The sequence below is a fragment of the Nesoenas mayeri genome (assembly GCF_963082525.1).
Source record: "Nesoenas mayeri genome assembly, chromosome: 8".
NCBI lineage: Eukaryota > Metazoa > Chordata > Aves > Columbiformes > Columbidae > Nesoenas > Nesoenas mayeri.
The window spans coordinates 19,111,207-19,137,579 of record NC_137554.1 but is presented as its reverse complement, the minus strand read 5'-3'; the positions used below and the strand labels follow the sequence as shown (position 1 = coordinate 19,137,579).

Below are 26,373 nucleotides of genomic sequence, written 5' to 3'. Positions count from 1 at the left end.
CCATAATTCAAGGCAAATTAAATATAATGGAGGTCTTTATTTCATGTAGAATCTCATTCCTACCACACACAAGTAAATGCCTTCCTGGCTACCGCAGCTCCAGAGTTGAAGGTATCATTTATGTCTTTATACAGTTAGGGCTTGGTCAGCATCAATTCCATTTAATACCACTACAGATCACAAGCAAGATCCCATCTTTCCCTTCTGGGACCTGTTCAGAACAATCTGAGCCAAATTCTCTTCAAAGAATACCATGCTATCACTAAAGAAAAACGCATTATTAAAGCATTATTAATGCATTGTTAAACTTGGGTTATTTCCTGAAGGAAAGGAACCGCCTCAGAGCTCTATTTCCACGGCCTGCTCTGATGGAATGCACATTACTTGTTTGTGGATAAACTTGTGTTCCCACTTATTTTGTTGTCAACAATTGTTCTCTGCTCTTAATAAGTGAGATACTACTGTCACTTCCTTTACTGAGACATTTCCCACTTTATAACCACATCTTCCTCCCACACTTCCCAATCATACTGCTCTAGCCTATGTCCACACCAATTTCATAAGCAGCGGGTCTTCCACAGAGGCTTTCCAAAACCAACAATCTTCCTCTATTCCTTGCCCACAACTCTTTGTCTGTCAAGCATGCAGCACATTTTAAATACATGTATACTATTACTGGTCACGTCTGTCTGCAACCACTTTGGGTTTTGGAGAGATTTTTTACAGTATATTTTATTTTCACTATAATTATCTACAGTGTATGTTGTCCTTCCAAAGACTAGTTTAAAAATAACAAAGTATTAGTTAGGCCTGGGACAAATAAGGCTGAAAGAAGCTCAGTGACAGTATTAATACGATTCATGAAGTTCCAGCAACCATACAGAAGACAAACAAATCAAGACTATACACATAAACTCAAGAGTATTCTTTGGTCCATGCCAGACACATTCAAGTGACTCTACTGTCTCTGCTTATACATCTTTCCTCAACACCACATTCACTCTCAATTTTATTTGGAGCACAGTGGGGTTCAAAGGACCCAAGGACATAAAAATCAGAGTGACTAAGACTTTGCTTCCAAAATGTCTTGAAGGGCTATGAACAGAACAGACACCTCCAAAGGAAACAAAACCCCACTTGATGCAACAGGCATTACCTCCCTTCTCAGAAACACGTTTTACGTTCTTGTTCCGGTCCTTCCCAACTGCTGTTTGCATCTGGCTGAGCCAAACAGCTGCTGCCTGGGAGAGGCGCCGCTGCAGCTGCCGCTCGCCGGCTGCTCCTCCTGGGCTTCCAGCCACTGCACAGCCCAGTGGCCCGTGGCTCGGCTCCTTCTCCTCCCTCTTGTCTCCGCTGGCTGGGATGCTGCCTCTCGGGAGCACACACATCCCCCTCTGCTGCTTCACCCTTGGAAGTCTGTACACACATGGGAACAAAACTTCCAGGCGTTGCAGAGTAACAAGAGTGAGGAATAATGGAGCAATTGGAGGCTTTGCTGGAACACACTATAAGATGTTGATGGAAATGCTTTTTAAAGAATTACTGGCCTTCAGCTGAAAACCTAAAAAACCTTCTTTTGAGCTTCCTGTTACTTAGACTTGGAGCTGTGTTGTTCTCACACACATCCATATTGATAAGCCCAGGATAAAGACAGGGCCATTTGTGCTCTACAGAATAAAATATATTTTTAGATTTAATTTCAGATTATTAAATTTCTTTCTGGAGGTTTTTGGACTACGCAAGAACAGCTCTAAGATGCTACCAAAAGCAACATCTTTCCCAGCTGAGTACCTAGAAGACTCTTCTGCAGTCCATTTGATAGTCAGCTCTCCCTGCTCCCCGCACCTGCACACCAGGAAGGATGACAGCTTGAGAAAGACCAAAAAGAAAGGTTGCTTCACTGTTTTCATAGGGACACCAGGGCTTCAGGAAGATGAAATTCTCTCTGACACAGAGAAAATCCACAGTTTAGCCAGAAAAGAGGGAATCTGTATCAAAGAATGCAGTAGGCCAGACTTCATTTTCACTGGCGACACTTAAATGCAAACAGGAGGTTTTCAATATAGATTTTCAAATTTGAAAGTCGAATGTAGCCATAATTCGACGGAGGCTGGCTTGCTGAGCTCCAGGGCTTGCTGAAGGACAACCACATACATTGTTTGCTTTCTCAGATTCTCCCAGGGAGGCAAAGGTTTGACTCGCAGAGCAGACAGGCTAAAGGGTGACCCCTGCTTTGAACAGGACAGGCAATTTTATCATGGATACTATGTCCTTACCCTCGGTTCTTTCAACACGTTATTCTCAGCATTTGTACACAATATTTTAAACAATATTTTAAAACCCTACGACCCTGGGATAAAGTAATTTCCTCCTCTCAATAGCTAAGGTCAAGTTCCCCAAGGAAAAAGGGGAGTTTGTAACATCTTTTGAAAATCTGCATGTTAACTTGCAGCAGTTGCAAACCCACAGGACTGAAACATATAAATTAGCTACTGTGTCTTTAGACGCAGCAAGATTATGTGAGTCTGATCATTGCATTTTATCTGAATAGAAGACCAAATTACACATCCCAGCTCGCGGAAATCCACAAACAAAGTCAACAGCAGAAAATTTCATGTTCAGTAAAAACTAGCCGTTGCCAAATGTAACAAAATAGGATAAAAGTATACATTAAGACTGAATTTCTGGCTATGAAACATCATCTGAAGCCCACTTCTTATAACGCAGTTTTGCCCGGAGGATGTAGATGGCATCAAGAGTGCAGTGAATTGGAACCTGCCTCACTCATGTTGTGTGAATAAATTCAAATTATTGCCAGAACTGTGTGCGCAGCACAGCAAACTACTGCTACACAAGAATGTCAAAGCCAGGCATCATAATCTTTTGTTGCCTGAAAGTAATATATCATCCCAAATACAACTAACACAGCACAGGCTTATTACCAACCAAAGCAAAACACAACTTAGACATCTTTATTCCTAGCACACTGAGTGTTCACACAAAGGAAGAACAAAAGTTCTTATTTAAATTTGGCTCAAACACTTCAGTGAAAATTTGTTTGCAGAAATTGAGAAATCCTTAAATGCTCATCACGGATGTTGGCTTGTAGAGCCTGAAATTCACATCTGTGATAATACATTTCCCTGAAACTCTCCGGTTTAAATGCCAGGGCACTGAAGCAGAAATTTAGAAATTGAAATTCTGAGTCTATTGAATTTTGTAACGGCTTTGTCATTGATTTTATATAGGGCCAGCATCACTCTTGCTCTAACAGATGATAACAAGGATCACCTTTTAATATCTAGGTTTTTTACCGTAATATACTTTAAGATAATGTATATGTGCTGCATTAAATATAACTGCTAAACTTTGATATCAAGAGACATTTGTACTTTTAAACAGAGACAGTAGTGAGAGGGAATGCTAGTGGCCTTCTAAATTTTCCAAGTGAATCAAACTTGAAACCATGCTTTCCTTAAGAAGAGAAATTACATTCTTACCCTAAAAAAAATGTCACCATCCTTAGTAAGTCTGCAGAGATGTCATCAAAGGATACCTGACAGAATCTTCCAGGATGGGGAAATCTACTGCTTAACCACTGCAAGGTGTGGGGACTCTGACCCGAACCACACAAGAGTGAAATGATCTGGAGCAGCATTTACAGGCCAAAGTAAATGGGAATGGATTTGTTTTCTCCGATGATTTACTTAATTACCTTTCAAATTAAGCTAGCTATTTAAGTAATTCTACAAACAATCTCCAGGTCTGAATAGTCCATGGCAAAACAGATGTGAGCTCTGAGAGAACTGGTTCTGTGCCAGGCTCACGGGGAGCTGAAGCAGCAGCCACGTCTCTGTCTCCCTGCTGACAGAGCACCTTGGACCAACTCACTTGAATTTCGCAGACAACAAAGGGCAGAAACTGAAGGTGTTGGCAGAGAAACATGCTGTCAGTTCTGCCCCTCAAACCTGGCAGAAATGGAAGGAAGGTTCAGCGCCAGCTGGAGACTCCAAGATGCTTCAGCAGAGCTCAAGCAGCTGTACCCTTTTCACAGAAGCACAGCAACCTGTTCTTGGTACCTGCTGCACAGACCAGACAGCTCAGAACATGCTCCCAAAACCAACCCAAACCAGCCCAACTTAGAGGCAGGCTGCAAAGACATGGCTTCTGAGTGCTGGGGTACTTGGGGACAGCAGAGGGTCCAGGTGTGAACATGTACTACCGGGAATGCGCATCTTGTTACATTGCCAGGTGTCAGTTCTGCAGTGCTAAATGACCACTGAAAACAATGGCTTCCTAGAAGTTAAGCAGTAAGAAAAAATAAAATTAACAAGTTAATATCTCGGGAAATAAATGGTTCTGAGCCCTGTCTATAGGGGATGCTGACTGCTGGGGCCTGGCAGAGCTGGGAGACAACACTGCCTCAGTTCAAGAATTCCTCTGTTACATATTTCTTCTTGTTTAAACATTACATATTCCCCTGGCAACAGCAGAAAATTAAATTTTCTAGACTCCCAGAGTGAAAGCTTCTTGTATGGACTCAGCTGATCCAAATACTACTGAATTTTCCTTCCTCTACCTTAAAAATAAATAAATAACTGAATTTTCCTTCCTCTACCTTAAAAATAAATAAATAAATAAATAAATAAATGAATGAATGAATGAATAAATATCAAACTCCAACTGTAAATAGGCAAAATATGCTGGCCTTCCATGACAAGGAAAGAAAAGAGAAGAGATCATGATAAATTTGGTCTCACAGGTACTAGGCATCACCAGAAGATGACACAGTACATTTGAGCTTTGCTCCCCTGCCTTGCACCTTCACAAGCCCTGGCTAAGTCTTACTACATAAAAGCAGCATGAGCAGCCCTTGCAAATGCCATTTTCTAGAAAATCCAAGGAACTCAGGGCATAACTCCTGTAATGTAAGCAAGAAAATGCAGAAAACATACACAAAAAATGTATTACATTCCAGCCCATGCACCCAGGAGAGACGTTGGGTTACGTGACCCTGCACACAGAGCAGAAAACAATGCGGAAAGAGGATCCCAGAGACATCAGGTGGGAGGGATCTCTGCGCATCCATAGTCCTACCTCCCACTTGGAGCAGGATCATCACCAACACCAGAACCATCCACTCCCTGGGACTCTTAACTGGATTATTCCTGTTCTTTTGTATACAGCTGTTAACAGTTTATTAAGTGCTGGGGAGTGTCTGCGTGGAAAACAGCCAGCGAGGAGAACAAAACCTGTCATCTCCAGGCCTTGCCTACTAACTTGGACAAGAGAGCAAGCAAAAGTGAACTGTCCCATGACACTGAGGAGGAAAACAGTTCCCCCTCCCAGCTCCTAATCAGGGGAAAGAGAAATGTGCAAAGAGAGCGAAGTCAGGAGTGCTGAGGAGAAGGGGAAAGGGCAGCCCCTGGCTGGGGCCCTGCGGATGGCACCCCTCGGGCTGGGCAGGACTCCTTTCTGCTGCACTCACAAAAGAATCCAAGCAAGTCATTTAAAAGTGCCTGAGGGCAGAGCTTGTCACTAGATCAGGTTTGCCCTGTTAAAATAATAAATGAGGTAATGCATGAAACTGCCATCGATTTGAGGACGTTTCATTCATAAAAAAGAATTACCAAGAGCTTTGCTACCCAATAAACTTCATAGATGGTTTAAAAAAGTCCCCAGACCTCTCCTTGCAACAGAGCAGAGCCAAGCAGTGGGGATTCCATGGCACAAGCCACATTCTGTTTCCAAGGACAGCTCTGCAAGTCCAAATAATAGCTGACAGCTTCCAGGTCATTAATCCAACAGCATAAACAGAACCTGGGTACCAGAACACGCGTTCAGGTGGATTAGAACAAAGGTTGCAAGTGAAGAACTAGACAAACACTATTCTTCTACTTTTTGAGTTTCCAGAAAAACTTTCATAATCAATTCTCCACTCATCCTCTGGATATTTGGAGCCTGGTGCTGGCTATATTTGTGTTGCTAGCTGAAAGAACTGCAGAACATGCCAAGCATTTAATAACAAAATTCCAGCCTTGTGACACAATCCAGTAATCCCAAGACTGGAAACTAACCTCATATTTCTACTCAGCATAAAACCCTAATCCTAACAAGAGCATCGGTACTTTTATTTTGCCTGAACCTTTTCTACAGGCACATATCTCACTAATTAAGAAAGTTACCGTAGACCAGGTCGAACAGGGTTGTGCTACCTGTGTACATATGACATCTACAGATTGGCAGAATTATGACAACAGAGAAACTGCTAAAGCTAGTTCTGCTCGTCCGTGTGCTCCTGCACAGAACTGGTTGTAGCTGGATGAGCTGCTGTACTGGCAACTACTAGTCCCCCACCACCTTGGAACCCCTCTCAGGACTCTCCTGCGATAATGAAACAAGTGGAGATTTGCAGGGACCTAGAAAAACCATGGCTGGGTGTGAGCAGGTGTATGACAATTCTCACCTAATATCCCAACTGCAAAATGGCAAGGCAAGAGACTTAGCAAGCCGAGAACCTGGGCTCAGGTCAGGGATAAATATGCATTACCAGCAATGTCTAAGGACTCATCAAGACCTCTGCAAAAGGGAGGGAATTAACTCTCCCAACCCCAGCTGGTGTCTCAGCCACTGTTTTCCTTTATCACTTCCATCACCACACCCCAAACAGCCTCCCACTACTGCAGTTGTCCTGGCTTCAACACCACTCAGGCTTGCAGTACAGAAAATGCAATCAAACACCTGGAATCCCATTTTAAAACAGCTTTTACTGTCACTAACTGCGCTGCAGATGCGAGGATATGCCTGACAAAGCTGTAGCACAAGCCAGTGCTGTATCCCAGCAGAGATGGCAGAACTGCTCATCTGTCTCAGCTTACGAGTCACAAAACCACAGAAAAATGTTTCTATACAGTTCTATACAGTTGCAATATGTGACAGATAAAACTGCAAATACAAGTCTATTAGGAGAAGACAGAAATAATATTACGTTAACCTAGCAGAAATAATTTGTTCACAGGGTACATTTATTCCTATACTCAGAAGCACAGAAGGTTTACACACCTATTAAATAAACATCCAGTTAACTATTCCAATTATGGGACTGCTACCATGTGTAAGTGTTTAACCACAGGGTTCATGCACCTTTGTCTTGTCTTGCAATGGCACTACAATGTTTTCTGCAAAACTCTTTTTCCATTCCTACCTGTGATGGGCTTATTTTGCAAAGAGCATGATCTGGCCACGTTACTGTAAAGGATACACAGAAGCATCACTTGTAAAGAAACAAATTTAGCTTCAACCTTGACTAGGTCATCTTTTGTATTACAAGGAAAGACACTCAGTGTTAGAAACAGTCTTAGGGATACACATAAAAGGCCAGTATTGAACAACTACCACACTTACTCTGCGAAATGACACCACGTAGAACGTATCTTCCCTTCTGCGAATAGCTTCAAAAAAGTCTTGATAGCTCCTTGGAGAGGCATAATACACTTGCAGCTCATTCCCTGAGTTCCTGCTGAAATGAAGATGGGGTGAAGGTAATTATTTCAGACCAGAAAGCCAACTTCAGTGAGACAAGGACTTTAAAGACCTGCTTTTGAAAAGAGCAGCTCTTAGCCTATTGAGGGCAGCATGAGGAACATGAAACACAGGTGACAGTGAAACTACTGGGTATTTTTTGAAAGTTCAAGGTTTCAAAGGTCTTGCTGCAGGAAACTTTTCCAGGCTTGATTTTATTCATGCTTTTGAGGGCAGCAAAAACCCACTTGGCTAGCTCAACAGAAAAAGAAAGTTTCAAGTCAACCTAAAGTGTCTGAAAAATTGTGATGACTTCTGAAAATAGATTTTAGCAAATTTTAGAATAAAATGTCATTTTGAAATAACGAATTAAAACATCATTTTTTTTTTTTTTTTAATGCTAAGGGTCCAAACCACTCAAACTGAAAGAAGTGCAAAGTTAAGCATAAACAAAGCTTTTCATTTACTGTCAGTGACATTCCCATCTTCTCTCTCACCCACCATTTTTACTTTTTGTGCCTCTGTGGTCAACTCAAAGATTTCCTCTTGATTTTCAATTTAGACAGTGGAACAAAAATAAGATATTCAGAGAATTCTGGCTTATCTTTTACACGATTCTTGTCTTACATATGCCAGACATAAGGAAAAGACATTCTGTCTAAACTATTCTAAGCAAAAACACTGGCAAGTCATACAGTCATGGTACTTATCCACTGTTTATCTTGGAAAGGTGAGAAATTCCCAGCACGCCTTGCTATCATGTATACTTCCCCAATCTCATTGAAAACATATTTAATCAAATTGGAAAGCTGAATTTACACAAACCATTAGCTGGACCTTCAACCAGTCATTTTAATTCATTCCCACTTTAATAACATACTGTCTGTCTGCATTATTTGTGGCAAAAACACTGATCAGGCAGTTCCTCCCAAGCTGTCTTCTGCTGACCCAGATTTTAAACTATGGTGGCTGACTTAGATTATTTTGTTATGTTTCTAAAATACACATAATTATGCACCCAAAACAAGGTACAAATCTATCAAGTGATTTTCTTGAGCAGCAGTAATAGTAGACCGTCATTATCTCCTCTTCTCCTGCAAATACAGTCCTGTTGCAATCAAAGGGCTGCTGCTGCCAAGTCAGCTGCCCTTTAATAGGATTGGGATGTAAGTCCTGGGGGATCAAGGGCAGGCAGCTCTACCCTATATATCCTCTTTAGCAGAATTATGCAAGTGAGGAATCAGATCACATCCTTTGCACACAGGAAACAAAGACTAGAGCTAATTTGAGCTTGATTACTCACTCCTAAAAACACGTAGGCCCACCAAACCACCCCTGAGATTCAGCATTGAAGTTTTACTGTGATAAAAGGCACTGCGCCCACGCGTTGCTCAGTAAAACACATCCTGAAAACTGAAACAGGTCCCACAGATCCGTTTGCTCGCCCACACTCCAGAAGATACAGCTCGACTGAAAAAGCAGCCTTTTATAATTCTAAATCCAGGCATGAGAGAAAGTTGTTTCAAAGCATTTGGAAACCACTGGGTTACAAAGCTCTCTTGTGTCCATGTAACAAGTCTAACACCAACTCCAAATTCCAAGTAATATCAGTGGGTTACTGGTATTACATTGTACTTACCTTTGGGCATTTAAGAGTACCCACTATGGACTGCTCCGTGGAAGGAAGGGAGGAACTTAAGTTCTCAACACAGGTGCAAAGCTACCAGTTGTTTTAGTAATACCATACCATATTACAAGAAAGTATCATATTAAATTGTGTATCTAAAACGGTGGTGCTGAGTCTGGCCATTAAAAATTAATCACTGGTATTAAAAATCAAAAGCTTTGATTGTAAACTCCACAAAAAGGTAATTCTATTATTAATAAAAGCTTCAGGGGCATTTACAAACATGTTGCCTATCTTGAAACTTACAAGTGCAGCAGAGTGTCCAGAAGGCACCAGGGTGCTGGGCTGAGTTACAGTCAGGCCCTGGAGTGTGGGATGTGCAAGGAGAGACGGGACAGAGGGACCTGGGCTTGTTCAGCCTGGAAAAGAGGAGGCTGATGGCTCTCATTGCAACCCTCAGCTTCTTAATGGGGGTTACAACAGAGGCAGAGATGGTCTCTTCTGACAGACACACACATTAAAGCTGAAGATAAACCCACTTTGATTAAGAGGTTTGACTAGAGATCTCCAGAGGTCATTTACAACCTAAACTTCCCTGTGATTCTATGATTTCATGGAGCTTCTAATAGCTGATGGCTCTGGGAGCAACTGGAAGTCTGTTCTGTGTTCTTAGCAGTTCTAGGACAGTCACAGCGTGCAGCTGCCATGACTCACTGGTCCTGTTCATTTAAACATCATTCATCTGAAAAAATTCTCACTTCCTTCTGAAGCACAGATTATTCCATACAGAGCTGGAGGATGTTGCAGAGTGTTTTTAATAATCCAGACATTTTTTTTTAGGAGTAATGCAAGCATTTATATTAAACTGCCTTATGCCAGGAGGCTTGTTTGTCCAGTCCTCAGTTAAAACAGATGTCCTTCATCTGCCTGTAGAACTAAATTTTTGTCTTTTTTTTATTAGTCAAGACATACCAAAATTTGGCAGCCTGGTTTCCGTAACATTTGCCTGCAGCTTGCTATTTTCTCCCAGGCTGATCCTGCTTTCAAAGCCGCAATGCAAAGAGAAGAGCCACAGCTGTCTTACTTTCAACAGCAACATTTCAGGTGTTCTTCTCAGAAAAAAAAAAGTCCCCTTCATACTCCACATTCTGCTCTCACACTCATTTCTGGCACTTCAAAGCAAAGATCCTTTTAAACAGGATCCTTTTTAAACACTGTCATAGAGAATTCAGGAGAGAAAATTTTCATTTCCTTCAACTTTTCTCTCCAGTTCTTCCTGTACCCAGGAAAAGGGACAGGACAGGTATGCAGGAAGGAGGGCAGGGCAATCACGAAACTTTGTGTTATTGTGTTCTAACAATCAGCAGGGAAAACCAGGAGATGAGGACAAACCATACAAATAAGGTGTAATGATATATTCACTCTGTTAAAATAATTTGGTGCTCTTACTGGACTCAAAGCCCTTTGAAACCTTCTTATAAGCTAATGATGTTCCTCCAGATAATAACAAGACAATTCCTCCTTTTATTCCCCTTGAGATTAAAATCTTTTTAGGAAGGGACCCAGCAGAGTGAAGTTCTGATTTTCTTAAGACACATTAGTAGAAAGATCCCAGAAGAGTGGAGTTGTGATACAGAGGTCCCTTTAAGTGTAGTCTGAATCATTAGAAGCAGTTATTTGCCAAGGTACAAAAATTAGGCCAATAAATGTAGCTAGCACCTGACTTAAGAATCGTGACAACAAGGTGAAAACTGGCATTTTTTTGCCAGCTGTTGGTGAAAAACTAGGTTATTAAGTAGAAAGCAATAACACAGCAGTTGTTCTGCCTTACCTGAGGCTGGTGTCTGTGTAAGGCATGGCCATTAGCTGGGAATCTGCCTTCTGACTGAGAGAGCTCTGCAAAGGGAGGAAAACAAAAAGGTGATGCAAACTGAAAAAATAATAATTTTCTGGGTTTGGGACTATATAAAATATGAATCACATCTGTAGAGAGTGAATATATAATGGGGTGCAGAGGTTAATCAGTGCCCTGAACAATAAATTTACATTTTTTTCACTGGTGAAACATGCATAACTGAAATAGCAACCAGTAATCCAGTTGGACTCAAAGAAAAAACAAGTGTTTTAATACAACAACAGTTGGACATATTGTGCAAAATTTGCTCTCACTGATGTCAGATTTGCAGAATTCTTCTGAGGTCACACCCACTTTGTATCCCAGCTAAAATACACTACCCACAATACACTTCTGGCGTCTGAAACATCAGAAGCCCCCAAACTTGCTCTGCTTTAATGTTCTACCGTTCTCCTTTGGACACCAGTGAGAAGAATTTGAAGTTTAACATTCAATCGTTTTTCTCTAGAACAGTGTGGCATTTCCCACATTGTTAAGTTCAATTCCTTTTAAGCCTGTAACCAGCTCTCAATCAAGTGAAACACTTTGAAACGTCATGGTCTTAATTTCATTCTCATTACCGATATGCCGTGTAGGTGAAAGGGTTTTAAAAAATGGGAAATATGAGCAAAAATCTTGTAATTCTGTAGTCTTACAAAAAAATTATGCCTTTAGCAAAATCTGAAAAAATGAAACAGAAATAGTTCAACAAAACCAATCAGCTGTGCCCCTACAGCATGAGCCAGACTAATGTGTTGTAGGTTATATTTCTCTCCATTAACCAACTGTTTATCCTTATCCCAACACAGCGTTACAGAGTAGTCATGAACGTAATTTTAGAAAACACTAAACATATTTTTTTTGATGACTGCTAAAAAAAAATGTATGACTTTTAGCCTGAGTCCAAGAGCAGGAATGGAAGAACTTTGACAACATAATAGTAAACCAAACCTAGCAATTTAAAATGGGAAGTGTTTGGTACCTTAATTACAGGCACCATTGCTACTTTTGTCTATAATGACAAGCACAGACAAGTAAGAGAGAATGTTTTGTTATGTCGTCTGAAATTATCTTGTCATGCTATTGACTCACCAGTATAAACCCACCTACCTGCATCACCCTTGCTTTCTGCTGTTGGTTATTTGACAGCCTTCTAGATCTTGTTCGTTCCACTTCATGTCTATGAACCCATCCTCGAAGTTCGTGATTCAGCCTAGAAAAAGCCACAGCATTAACAGATGTTACAAAGAACAGTGGTAGAATTCTTTAATTTTAGAAAACAGTTTAAGCTAGCCACTGTAAAGACTCTGCAGATCAGTACTCTTCTACTTTATGATAACTTGTTTTAATATCAAAGTAAGAAAATACAATTGCAAAATTAAATCTATGATAGAATTTGTAAGTAAATGTCTATACACTATTGGGATAATGGATATTTCAACATAAACCAGATGCAGTACTTTCTTTTGACCAGTGAACAGCGATTCTGAAATTACTGGAAGGACTATTGAAATTTAAAATCAAAAGTTGGCCAGTTCAAGACAAAATACTGGCTAAAAGGCTAAAATACAACAAATAAATTTGAGAGAAAGAATGGACACAGCAGAATGGAGATAAGGTTAGTGGTGCACTCATATCTTTAGAAAAAGTGGAGCTGTGTGTTTTCTAACAGTCAATACAGGACATCTTCAACGTTAAGACTGCTTGTATCAGAAGCTGAAGAGCAGGATACCATCTTTTACGTATTTCAGGTGGAACAGGCTTTTAGCTGGACTTCACTTCTATATTACGAACATTACCACACATGAAGTGATTTCTCTCGAAACACGAAAAACCTCTAGGCAACCAGAAAAGTGTTATTTGGTTATTGCTAAAAGACCAGTGTGAAAACTGAGTGAAAATCATTACTAAAAACATCAAAAGATGCCAAAGATCCAATTTGATCTCCTGTCTTCATGGCAGTAGACATTGGAGAGCACAGACACTTAGAGAGGCACTGGCCGCATACTGGATGAACACTATGAAGGGACAATAACAGCATTCACAGTTATCTGTCCAATAGCACTCACCCAACACACAATTTATATCTAAACTCCTAATAAAAGCTTAAATGCTCAGAAAAGGTTGTTTGCTCACCTCAGCGACTCTGTTCGGTTGATCAGGGGCTGACAGGGTGGTGGCGGTGGTGAAATATATAACAGTGGTTCTTCTGAGACTATCATCAGTGCTTTGTTCTCAGATATAGAACCATCATACCTGGGGAAAAAAAAAAAAAAGAAATAGACATCAAGAAATCCCTGAAACTAGTCCTGCATGAGCCTTTGACCAAACCCAGAGAATAAGCGCTAGCAGTGGCAAACCCGCAAAGGTCACAGCTGCTCCTGTGGGAGCTTTGAAACAGGTGAATAACAATCTCTATCAAACATCCAATAGTCTCAGTCAATTCTCCAAAGGGGTCTAATAGCACTCAATATAAGGAAGACACATAAGCATTAGCAGATGTTGGATCTCTTCCCAAACAGGCCAGATATTGAAAGAAAACAAAGCCTGTAAAATATTCCTCATAATATGTAAACTATGAGATCTCTGCAGAGGCAACTTTCTCTTTCATTCCAGAGCTGTACAAGATTTGCTACAGAAATATTAAATTTATTGGCCACTAAAACCATGCAGATGTAAAGAACATGAGCTATATGATAATGGAGCAGCCACAAACCATATTACAACTGAATGGAGAGGATTTAGATCTCCAACAGTCTCCAGAAGCTAGCCTGGCTTTGATAAAAACTGAAAACAAGCATGTATTTTAATGCAAAAACCCACAGCACTCTCAGCAACAAAGCAAAGACTAACGTTCCTACCTCCTGAGAGGTTAACTACTTATCACCAAATACCTATTATAAGTTCCCCTCTTGACATGGTATCAATATAACAGCATTAGTCCTCTTGGTTTTGAGAAACTTGTAGCTCGTAAAACTCAACTTCTTCTGAAAAACGAGGTATATGAGCTCATGAAAGCCTTATTCACATTCCCCTCCCTTTCTCAGCTTTCTGTCCATCTTCACATCTGCTTCTCCTGTTTACTGTATCCAGAACTGATAAAGGAGAACATGCAGCAAAGAGCTCCTAGCTTGCTAGAAAACAGGATGAAAGAGTGAAAGAAAAGGAGGAGGTACAGGCACCAGCATATCCTCCTAAGAGAATCACTCGACTACTACATCACGTAAGTCACGGTCTAAAACTTGCCACATAGGACACAAAGACCTCACCATGGCTACAGCCTTAAAATGCTCTTGATTTATTGCCTTCTTTCTGCATGGCAAAATACATTAGGGCTTTCTGCACATCTGTGCCTGGCTTTGTTCAACCAGCCAAAACACTCCGATACGATAAATCTTGTAAGGGGAAAACATGAGCTGGATTAGCCAGATTTCAATCTGGAGACAATTATATTTTCTCTTACATGCTGAATGCTAGAGATCTAGGAAGCTTGAAAGTAACTATACCACAAAATAATGGGTAAACATGAGGATGGACTCAGAGATTGCTAAAAAGTACAGTGCAAAGTGCAGAATATATTCTCAATTGTGAACTTCTCTTGAGCAATTAAGAAAATACTGAGGTTGAAAAGTAAGAAGAGATAGGTGACAAATACCGTAACTATGCAAGCTAAAATAAAGATGAGGGAAAAAACCAGACAGATGAAGATGTGAAGAAGGTCATGAAAATCTCCATGACATACACTTGTCTATATGCTCTCTTCTAACACACTGTCCCTACAACTACACAGCATAATCGGGTGCACACTTCTGAAGCTCTATGTTGGGTTATCTTGGAGATCATACTCATTTGAAAAGCAACCTGGTAAACTTTATTAAATAATAATATTTTTTTAAAAAGAGATCAGCTTTCAAAACACAGTGTTTGTAAACTCAGTTGCTCTGGAAGAGCAGCAATAACCCTGGTCAAAAAGATTATCAAAGGGAAAGACAGTGAAGTCTAAAAGCACCATTGCCCTCTACCACTTAAAAGATGTCAAAGATTTTCATCTCACCTATTACTCTTCTGTGGAATGTTGTCCCCAGGTATTTTCTGAGCTGTGCCAGACTCCTGGCTAGCTGAGAACTCCAGAAGATTTCTGGTCCGGTGGTTGGAACTTGCAGTGGAATCAGCTCCATTGGGATCCTTTTCAAATATACTGGAAAACATAATAATCATAGCAAAATATATTACAGATATAAAGGGTCTGCAAGACACTTTACTATAAGGTGTTAAATACTCAGGTGGATAATTTTTGGCTGCTGCTATGTTATATTGACAAGGTTCATGTTATATTTAACTTAAAAACATGATGTCTTGTGTCATTATAGTACTGTCATTCAAAAGATTAGTAGACAGAAAAGCATTTCTGTTTTCTTCCTCGGTTTTAATTGTTCAAAGGATTTTGATGCTCTGGTTTTCATGTTCCACCACAAGCTTTACCTGATGAAACTGAGATCAATCTGTTCATAATCTAGATCTGCAGGCATAAGAAAATTACCTGTATTCAAACCAAAGTACCCCTGAACTTTTACTTTCATTAGCCTCAAAGCACAATTGACACAGTTTATACAAACACAATACATAAGGAAAATATAGCTACCAAATTCCATGCAGTTGTAAGCCTGGAATATTACCCCAGAAATCTAACAAAACTGTACACAAGCTTATATATGTTCAATTCTACTTGGATGTATAAACACTGGCAGGACTGACAATCCCATCTACACAGTGGCAGCAGGCCATGGTCCCCGATACCCTGTGGTCTTGGTCTGTGCTTGCACTGACTGAAGGATTGTCCCCTGGGGCTGCTCAGCCACCAGCCATGCAGCACCGGGACATCTGTGCTGCTCTCCATGCAAAGCCAGGTTGCAGCATTTCACATGGGAGCTGGAAAAATGACCAGACAACTGCTATACGAGATCAACTGTATCCTAGCTCAGAAGGAGGATTTACAAGTGAGAAATCTTGAAAGCACAAAAGAAATACTTCCAGATATCCTCTCCGGAGGCTGCTCTGTCATAAACACAGTTGTTTCCTGAAATACGTATATTTACAAAATCAAGTCCTAACCTTCTTAGCTCACAAAATACAAAGACCCCAGCTTGCCGGTGAGACCTTTGATCCCTGCCCACAGAGTACGTTTTGATTCATGCTCCACCTCCCCTGAGTAGCAGAGCACAAACTCTGCAGCAGAAAATCTCCTTTTCCTATTTCTTACATGGCATCACTTTGCAACAAGCAACGGATGCAAATGATAATAACAGAGAACAGCAAGGAGGGCAGATTAAACACTCCACAACTAAGTAGAAGGTATACAGAAAGTTGCCTAGCAATCCCCTCTTTTGCCGACACATTTGCGCTCCCGTTAGGAGGAACCCAGGTCTCGCCGTGAGTCATCGTGCCACGTTCTGCAGAACCGCGGAGCCGGGGCAATCCCGGATCCGGGCTGACATTGCCTGGATTGCCTCCTCTCCTTCAGGTTTCCAGGCAGCAGCAAGGCTACAGGCTGTTTTCACTCATGACAGCGGGCAGAGACGTACTTACTGTTTCCTTACTGTGTATGTACACAAACATCCAAATGTCTCATTGTCTCTACTGCATAGCACGGAAAGCTAATAGGTTATTCACTGCCTCATCAGGCCACACCAGGCTGTCCAATTTTACAGAAACCATCTCCACTACCTACAACACTTTATGAGATCACGTTTCTTCGCTTCCAATGAAAGCATCAGCACAGCTGGCAGCACCTCAAGCCCAGAACCAGAGCTCCAAATTAAAGCTGATGCTTAAAGGGATGGCACACGTTCCTGGCTAGAAGTCACTCATCTGTGAAATGGCCCTACTCTATTGAAGTTGGAGCCATGACAGCTAAAAGTATACAGAAGTTTATTCATGAAATCAAGAACATCCATCTGAAGATCTGAAAGGTATAATTATCCTGCAAAGTTTCTCCACAGCTTGAAGTGTATCAGCCATCCAGTGTGCTGATGGACCTACTGGATCTGGCGTTTTATCCTACCCTACTTATCTCCTTTCCTGTTCAAAACTGCATACTGAACCAGAGACATTTTCCACCTAATTATTTAGTTAAAGTTGACAAAAACCTAATCAGTAGAACTGTAGCAAATCAGCGTTTTTCCATGATGGTTCTTCCTCGCTACTTGCCTCATTCTGCAAAGGCGATTCTAGTTCTTTCAGGTTCCAGCTTGGCAAGGTCACTAGCTTGAAGTTAAATGCCCTGTGCAACATGTTCCTACTCCAGTTCACCCTGAACTCTGAACAATCAAAGTAGAGAATTCCAAACCAAGTCCATAAAGGATAAAGCTAAGCAGCACTCCATATTCACAGCTTATCTTTAGTTTTTGTAATTTAGTTGTTTTAGCTGTACAGCCACTGAAAATCACACATACTTCATTTCATTCTATCAGCTTTGACAGGGAAGAAATGTTTATTTTTAACCTCCTCATGCTTAAAACACATTAATCTTTCCATCAAAATTAAATTTCACTTTTGGCAGCAGCTAAGTATTGGATCTTCAGCCTCAAAGAAGGTATCTTCAGCAGCAAAAGACAAAGAAGGAGGTGAACAGAGTGTGTTTTGCCATCCTTACAGTCATAAACCATGGCTCCCACCTCTGAGAGCATGGACACCAATTTATTCCAATGCCCTTTATCATTATTGTTATTTTCTACAAGGTGCTTTTTTTGAAGAAGTGCTAACAGCAATTTCTGCTTTGAGCGACATGGGCTACACCTGCCTCCCCTTTCCCATTCATTTTTTTTTTAGGACCTTGAAGATGACCAAAAGCATCCTTCTCAAAGTCTCAAACAGGCCTTACAAAAAAAAAAATAATCCCTTTCCTTGCTCCTTTGGTTTGTGGTAATGACCCAAAACTGAAATAACTTTTATTTTGGAAATGGAAAAACCCTGCAATTTGAAATACTGCTCTCCTTCCTCCTTCTAGTTACTTGGGGAGTTTTGCTAGTTTTTTCCCCATCTGAACAAAAGATGCTGCTGTTCTGTTGTATCATTTCTTCCCCTCCCTTTCTCCCATGAGAAACTTGTGCAGTTCATCTGTAAACAGGGCTCCATCTTCAGGTAACAGATAGGAGAAGACATGCAGGTAACGCTCTATATCCTCTGATCCTCATTCTCAAAGACCTTTCCTTGCCAAGTGCGGACATGAGAGTACGACACAGGATAGCAGAAATATTCCTCCTTTGTCATCTCAAATTGACACGGGAGAGAAAGCATGACTTACGACCCAGGAATCCCTTTAGCAGCTGGAAGGAAGGACAGACCTCTCCTGCAGAGCTACATCTGAAACACCTGCCCACCTGAGGCACACTGTGCCTCACAGGTGCTAGGCAGAGCAGGCTGGAACAGGAAAGGTCCTCAGAGAAGATCCCAACACCAGGACATTGAAGATGAAGTCAACATTGAGCATTTAAAAACATCACGTAGAAGAGGCTGGAAACAGTGAAAAGGAATGGTAGGTGATCCCATTCAGACAGAAAAAAGCAGTATTTTCAGCTAAGCTATCAATAGTTGTTTAAAAAATGATTTAATATGACAGATGGTAAAAGCATGGACAATTTTTTCATTCTGTTGGGCTACAAGATCAGAATTTGGAAAAGAAAGAGCACTTTGGCATATCTGCCTTGAGCAAGTCCTTCTATTTGCAGGAATTGAGTTATTGCCCTACGTTAAAAGTCAAGAAAGACTGAACCCGAGAAATGGCTTTACTGGACAAGATGACCAGTTAGAACTTGGAATCTGGAACCTTTTCTGTTTGGTCACACTTACACACCTGGGGTGCCTACCAAGGCTTTGCAGCCTGCATTTGTACATCCTGCATACCATTAATATTAAACAGTTTTCACACAGCCACAAACACTCTGTCCAAGCTGGCTGAGCTGTCAGCCTGTCTAAGATGCAAAACCAGATCCAAGGGAAAAAAGAAAGAACCAATAAATAGTTTGTGCAGATGTTTTTTCAGAAGTGTAGATAAATTTGATTATAGACGGGAAAGAAAAGCACCACTCCTGTCATAGTTTCTCCAGGCATTCAACGGCACCTGATATTTTAGCTGTATTTTTACTTCTTTGGTTTGAATGTCAGTTTGAAAAATATGAAAGCAAGTCTTGCCAGGAGCCCAAACTAAATTTCATTTGTACTTCTGGCTGAACAAACCCTGTGCACTTCAAGTTTTGAGTACTGACATTTAAGTTGTACAGTAATTTGTAGACAAAAGCCAATAGTGATATCATAACAAAGAATTTTCTGGGGACAGAACCATATCTGAGTATGAGCTGCGATGTTTCCAACAGGCTAAAGTTGACATTGCAAGGAGACACCGACTGAGGACCTTGTCCTCTTCCTAACTGATTCCAGACAAGGCTGCCCCAGCACCAAACGCTCTCTATAAAGTATTTCTCTTTTCTTACTCCCAATGAGCGCACCATCTGCCAAGAGCAAGCCACTACCTTCTCCTGCCGGGCTGCTCCAGAGCTACTCTCCGCGAACACGGGGCTGGCGAGAGGAGCCTGGCCTCTCTCCTTGGCTGGGAAGGATGAAGACAGTAACCCAAACCAGAGGGATGATCTCTGTGCAGGACAACACAGCCAGGCCAAGGCACAACTCTGCCAGGATGAACATGTGGCTGGGATCAGCAAAGGACAGAGGAAGGAATCACTTCCTGCTCCTGCAGTTGTGGTTTGTAAGAAAGTCAAGAGTATCCAATTTTATTCAAGCACCAACCCATCAAGAAAGGTTCTGAAAAGTCTGGAACCTGAAGCCAAATCCAAATTACTCAGTTTGTCCTTTTCCTCTCCATTTTTCTCTCTTTTCAAGAAGGAACTACAACACAAAGCCAAAGGTGTGCTACAAAAGCAGTTTTCCAGCTTCGGGTCATTTCCAACACAAATGTACACTCCACTCAGCATTGAAACATATTCTTTCAGTGTCACAAGCATTATAGTAAGTTTCTCATATGAGAAGTGTTAAGAGGCACTTGTGTCTTCCAGAGCTGCTTCTGTGTTTGCTAAAACACACAGAGGGCTTCATATTTCCTTGGCAGTCAGCAGGAGCTGGCTAACGTGGCACTGCTGTGCGCCTCTTGCACTCATCTAATAGTTTTCTCTTCACATTTCACCTGTTCCTCTCTATGAGTGTGTAAGAAGTTAATAGACTGTCATTTGTATGTATGTTTGTTAGCACACTTCAGGTATACATCACATGGAAGTCTATTAACCTCCTGAAGATACTTGGAAGACTATTGAGGCTTTCAAAAAGCAGAGAAGGAATCCTTTTCTGTTCCTCCCCGAGTGCAAAAAAGCCCAGGATTGGATGAACTGAGAGTAAGAAATTCAACCTGTTGTACAGCCCATAATTTGTGGTTCTCTGTTCTCAGAACATCTTTTAGAGATGCCTCAGCAGCCGGTACAAGTTTAGACAGCATTATCCAGCCTGCAGCTGAAGGAAACCACAGGCCACAGGTACCAGGTTTAACGCTCACAGTTCAGCACTCCCAGACCAGGCACCAGCCCGGATGGAAGGTGGTGTTGGACAAGGAAGGAGCCTGGCTGGGGAGTTCCTCCTCCATTACACCACAAGCCATTGGTGATTCCAACTAACCTGCCTCACATCACACCAGAATGGAGCAAGGAAGGAGCACACACAGAGTCAGAAAGACTGTTACAGCAAGAGAAAAAAAAAATACAATATACAGCTCAAACATCTCTGCAGCAACACAACACTTACCGCATGTGATGTTATGATAACCAGATCAGCTCCATGACCCACACACAAAATGCTCCTTTTAAGGGAACTACAAAATAATTTCTCTAACTTTCTGACATCCCACCATATCCCTAGCCTCCTATTTGCTTTAAGATAGGTCTGTTTCTTTAATCAAGGAGTCCGGCATTAAGGCTCAAACAATAGCAAGCTTGCACATAAAGACTGCTGAATGCACCAAACCTCAGAATAATTCCATTTCCCACACACCACCTCGAGATTGCTCAGCTCAGGTGAGGGCTGTAACCTGCACTGACACCAACAGAGGCGTTTTCAAAGGATGGTGCTTCCAGCAGCTCAAACCATGCACACTCCGAAAGCTCAGCAGGCAACAGTGGTGCTGCCTGGCAGCCTGCAGACTCGCTGGGATGCTCATCTGGGTGATGGTGAAAGACTTGTGTTGTGCTTACTTCATGTTTACAAGCAGATCGTGGCTGCGTGCAGCTGCACAACCTTTGGGTGACTTCCTTATTTTTAGTAAAAGATGATTAATCTTACCACTTCTGGGGTTTTTTTTTTTATAATGTTTGTGTGACCAATCTAAGAAATTAGACACACCCCTAAGTCTTTTCAAGAGTCAAAAATAACTGCTTCTTCATTCGTTGCAGTCTACAACAACAGCGGAAAAAATCACACTTCTCAGCTGCCCAAGCAGGTGTCTTTATTTGCAGATTACTCACTGGATCTAAATTTTTAATAGATTATTCAGTTTCCAGGATAATCTTGGAAAGTAGAGGAGAGGCCATCAAGACACTCTAGAGAGGAGTTGCAATGAAGTCTCTACAAAAGGCCAGCAATTCTAGCACAGCTGCTGTTGGTCAACAAAACATAAGATTTTGAATCAGCAGCTTTACTTAGCTCCAATCAATCACCAACTCAGTCATCCTCTACCACAAATACAGGCTACAAAGTCTTGGTGCATCATCAAGTCTGTTAACCAGTTTGAAAGGGGTTCAGCCATACAGAGAGGGCCAACTTGTAAGAAAAAACAAAATTAATTAAAAAAACCAAAACAAAACAACAAACCCACCACCTTCTCAAACCCCCTGTTCCAATCTCTTCACAGACCTCCCTTTCTTCTCTCCAACTTCCTATTTTCCTTTGCTTTCTGTCCACTAAATATCTGAAATGGTAGTTAGGACACATTCTGGTTGGGTGACATCTTTATAAATGCTCTAAGACTGTTGTTAGATGATGACCACCATGTAATCTTGAGCAGACTCATTAGGGCGAAAACAACAAACAACAACAACAACAACTAGTTGAACTTTTCTCATAGGCAGGAAGCCAAGAAAAATAATGCTAGGGCCACTAGCAGGCCTGGCTTATGTGCTTTGAGGCTACTGTGCCAAGAAGCAGAGATGCAGAAAATTTACCTTTTGTATCTTCTGTGATTGTTCTCCCTTCTCTATGTTTTATACATTAGTTGGGTTAGTTTCCTGTAAATATTTCACTATCACACCTAGGGCTTGCATGAAAAAAAAACAAACACACAAGACAATTTATATACAAACAGGAACAGGGAAGAGAAACAAAAGAAAAAGATTCCCAAAATATATACATGGATTGTTTAGGCTAGAACATGTGCTTGGCTTCCACTTGTTCCAGCATTGTTTGTGCTTGTTTAACGCATTTTCAGATCTGGTTACTGCCCAGACACAGTCTAATACAAATACGGAAGTTAAACAAGAAAAAAAAAGGCATCTAGGAATTCTAACAACCTGAAAATTTTCAGATTTCATGTCGTAGGTGATGAAAAAAAATGCAGAGCTCATTAGATGTATCTTGATGCCAGCAGTCAGGCATCTTTCTGAGGTGCCAGGCCAGCTCACAGCAGCCGTGCTGAGCAGCACCGGCTCTCAGAGACGCTGCCGCCCGCAGACCCCTGCCTGCCGCTGCCCCGCTGCAGCTCCCAGCCCTGCGTGACAGGCTTTGCGCCTGTTGTGCACACACAGGGTTGCCAATTCCTCTCTTGTACCTCGTGGTATGTAAAGCTGGGGGATAAAGGGAGTTGACATCTTCAAGGAATTACATCAAAATGCACCCTTTTCCCTTCATACACCTCACCAATCATTCTTAAATAATAATAAAATTTTATAGATGCTAAATCCAAGTCCAAATAATTCACAAAGATTAGAGAATAGTTCATTGACACACAGATGGGAAATTCCTGGATGTCTTTCTTCTAGTATAAAGCAAATAGATTAAATAGAAACTTAGACTAATAGAGTTCCTGCTAAATCACTTCTGCTTTTAATAACTGAAAGCTTCCGTTTTCTATACAAATATCAACAAACCCAAAAGAGTTTAGTAACACAGTAAAATACAAGGCAGAGTTAACATTAACTCTATAAAAGCCACTTTCATGACAAGAAACTCTTCAGTTCACATTTATATTCAGTTCATATTTAATTTTACCTAAATTTTCCGTCAGAGATAAGATGGTGCCATTTCCAAGACCGATGGATGTTTTTTTTGTTGGCAATTAAACAGACTGTACCAGACTCCCGCTCCAATATTTTCAACAGATTTCTTGGGTCAATATGTCAGCAGCACTACCAGGCTTTTGGCCCCACTCTCATATTCCCATGTTCAATGTTACAGATTGCCCATACACAGTCTTATTTTTCAGCATGAAAAAATGCCTCAGCAGAATAATTTTATCTGCTAAACTAATTTGCCAAGGGCTGCCACATCCTGAACTGCTTCTCTTAACCTTAAAACAGCAGAACAGCACAGCCTCAGAGTCCTTCACGGAACATCACAGTCATCTCACCACTTACATGCACAGTCAATAAGACCTAAGACCAATAAACTGTGTGAACCAGTGCTAGTAAAACACTTATCCACTAATGCAGAAGAAAACATAGAACTAACCACACAGTCGCTATCCAGATGTGATTTGGTGGGATGCCGAGTGCCCAAACACTGCGCTGCACCTCTCTGGACCTGCTGCAGGCCAGGAAGGCTCTGCCTGTCCCTCCCCTGCACACCCCTGTCCCCAAACAGCCTGACCGCTGTGCCTGCTTTTATGGAAATCGGCAGCTAAAAAGAAAACCTGCGTTATCTGTTCATTGGTTTTACCTCTAGCCTGCAAAGAATCCTATCACTTCTGATGAAGAAAAGGAGAAGGTCAACTAAGGCAATTTAGAGGGTGAAATTCCCACACTTTAAATTTTTTTTGGATGTCATTCTCTCTTTGCAATGGTTCATTGGTTTTAAATAATAAAATATTTACTGCTAATATGTTTGAATCAAAACATCCTGTACCTGAATGCTGTCACACCTTCATACAGCTGTGCAAGTGAAATTATTTCCTACATTCCTACATAGAAGAAATAGCAACACTGTCACAAAGTTTCAAATCAGATTTATCTCCAGTTGGCCGCTGCACAGAAATCAGGTATTCCACAGATAGTTAACTTGTGGGGCAAAAAGAACTTTCACTGAACTTTAGGCTAGCATGGATATTAAGAAAGAAAAAAAAAATCCTTATTTCTGTAAGAAGTTGCAGGTACTGAAAAACCTCACATTTACTGGAAGCTTCTGTTGTTAAAAACCAAGCAGAACAGCAACCATGACTTATCAGGTTCATGCAGCTACCATTCAGCGACACCTCTATAAAAGGAAGACAATGCATAAGGGAGGAGTGAAATATTAAGTAATGGTTTGCATATCCCACGTTCTGGCCTTTGAAAGGGTATGGCACAACCAACATTCACACCACCTTGATAGAGTCTAGCATTTATTCTGCTAAGGAAAAAAAAAAAAGCAGAAAAAGAAGAGTAATTCCTTGCAAATTTGCAATTACATTTCTTCTCACCGCTTAAATCCAGTACTGATGCAGACCACTTAGTTCAGGCACAAAGATTACACTGACATGCTCAGCCAGACACCCAAGAATTTCTTTTTGCTTTATCTACTTTATTAAACATCAAACAGGCCAAGAAATTAACTTATCTTGCCATCAAGTTCAACACTTATTCCTGGGAGCAGAGAAGTAAACACAGGAACTTTAGACCACTGGGGTAAAAAGATTTCCCACTCATCACCTCTATGTTTCCAAGCCTTGCAAAACTAACAAGAGTTTCAACACATTTCAACTCCTCACCGTAACGTGGAGGCAACTAAAATCTCTTCCGGCTTCAAAAAAATTACTGGTCCTATTAGTTCTCACCAAGTAAGAACAGTGTCTCTTGAGTGAGTGGTAATGTTTGCAAATGCCAATGGGATATACAAATCAATCACTTAGTACCTGGATGCTGATTTTTCTGCCTGACAGTCGACAGTCCCAATACAAACCCTAAATGCTCTAAGAAATGGTCTACCTTAAAATCATCCATATCAAAGTAAAATTATCAGCTGTATTTCACTGCCTGAGATAAACAGTATTTGCAAATACTTCAAAAGTAATGTCAGCTTTAGCAAATTTTCTAATATTATTAAAAACATAACCACCATCGTTGTACAAGTTTATCATAGTCAGAAACAAAGTCTTCCTCCAGATTTACCCCATCCCATTCCTTTAGTTTGACTGGGGTTTTGAGGACAAATGGAGACTCTGCTGACTGAGAATCTACTGAAATATACTCCCCTTTTCCAAAAACGAACAGTTTCATATAAAAAGGCCCTTATATTCCAAAATCAGCTTAAAGATACAGATACGTGCAAGAAGCATCCTTTTTTAGTCTGTGCTCTTCCACAGATTTCTTCGTAAAGTGTCTAGGAAGTAATGCAGTATTTCTTTCCTGCTCTCTGGTTCCCATGCCCCACTGACACACTTTGAACAAGAGAGGTTCTTAATTATCACTTCAACTAATTAAGGAGAGGGAACAACCTCTTCACCAGATCTATAAGACAAGTAATACAGGGCTTACACTGTAATGATTGTCGCTAGACACATTTAATGGTAAGGACTGCAAAGCACTGGAACAAACAGTAGGATTTCCAGCACTGGGTACTAGAAACAGCTTAAACGCAGCTACTGAAATTAGCACTGGTATAAACAAGCAGAAGAGCTCTCAAGTCCGTGACTTTTTTTCTAAAAAGATTCTAAACACAGCTCTTCATTCTCTTCAGGTATAAATGGAACTGCAAACTGCTGTGCATGGCATTGATGAATAAAACGCTAAGGCAAGAGAAATTAAAAGTACAAGATCTACGTCTTGTTGCCAGAAAGATTCCAAAAGAGGAAACATGAAGACTATGAGCCTTCTCCTGTGCAGGAGAAGAGTAAAAGACAGAAGTCAGGTTTCAAGCTCAAGGCTTTACAACACAACACTGCCTGTATTAAAGACTCAAACAAAAACTGCAGGACAGCAAATATGCCATGCAGAGGAATTCCTAGGCTGCTTACCTCAATGGACCATAATTCAACATTATGAAAGCCAGTACCACCATCACACACAGGGTCCTTCTCTTTGGAGATGACACTTTGAGCTTCTGGTTCTACACAGGAAAAAACAGAGAAGATAAAAAAGCAGCACAGACA

At 41.0% G+C, this 26,373-nt stretch overlaps 1 protein-coding gene across 3 annotated transcripts in view; it reads right to left on the bottom strand.

The window, feature by feature from the left end:
• ATF6 (activating transcription factor 6) overlaps positions 1–26,373 on the bottom strand; it is a 74,743-nt gene that overhangs the window by 35,846 nt on the left and 12,524 nt on the right. For 2 of the 3 annotated variants that reach the window (XM_080348371.1, XM_080348373.1), the window contains 6 exons: positions 26,239–26,330; positions 15,097–15,240; positions 13,179–13,298; positions 12,153–12,255; positions 10,980–11,044; positions 7,405–7,519 (listed from right to left, as the gene is read on the bottom strand). In XM_080348371.1, the coding sequence (XP_080204497.1) occupies positions 7,405–7,519; positions 10,980–11,044; positions 12,153–12,255; positions 13,179–13,298; positions 15,097–15,240; positions 26,239–26,330 (639 nt within the window). The remainder of the gene's footprint in view (positions 1–7,404; positions 7,520–10,979; positions 11,045–12,152; positions 12,256–13,178; positions 13,299–15,096; positions 15,241–26,238; positions 26,331–26,373) is intronic. The other variant, XM_080348372.1, reaches the window with a different exon arrangement.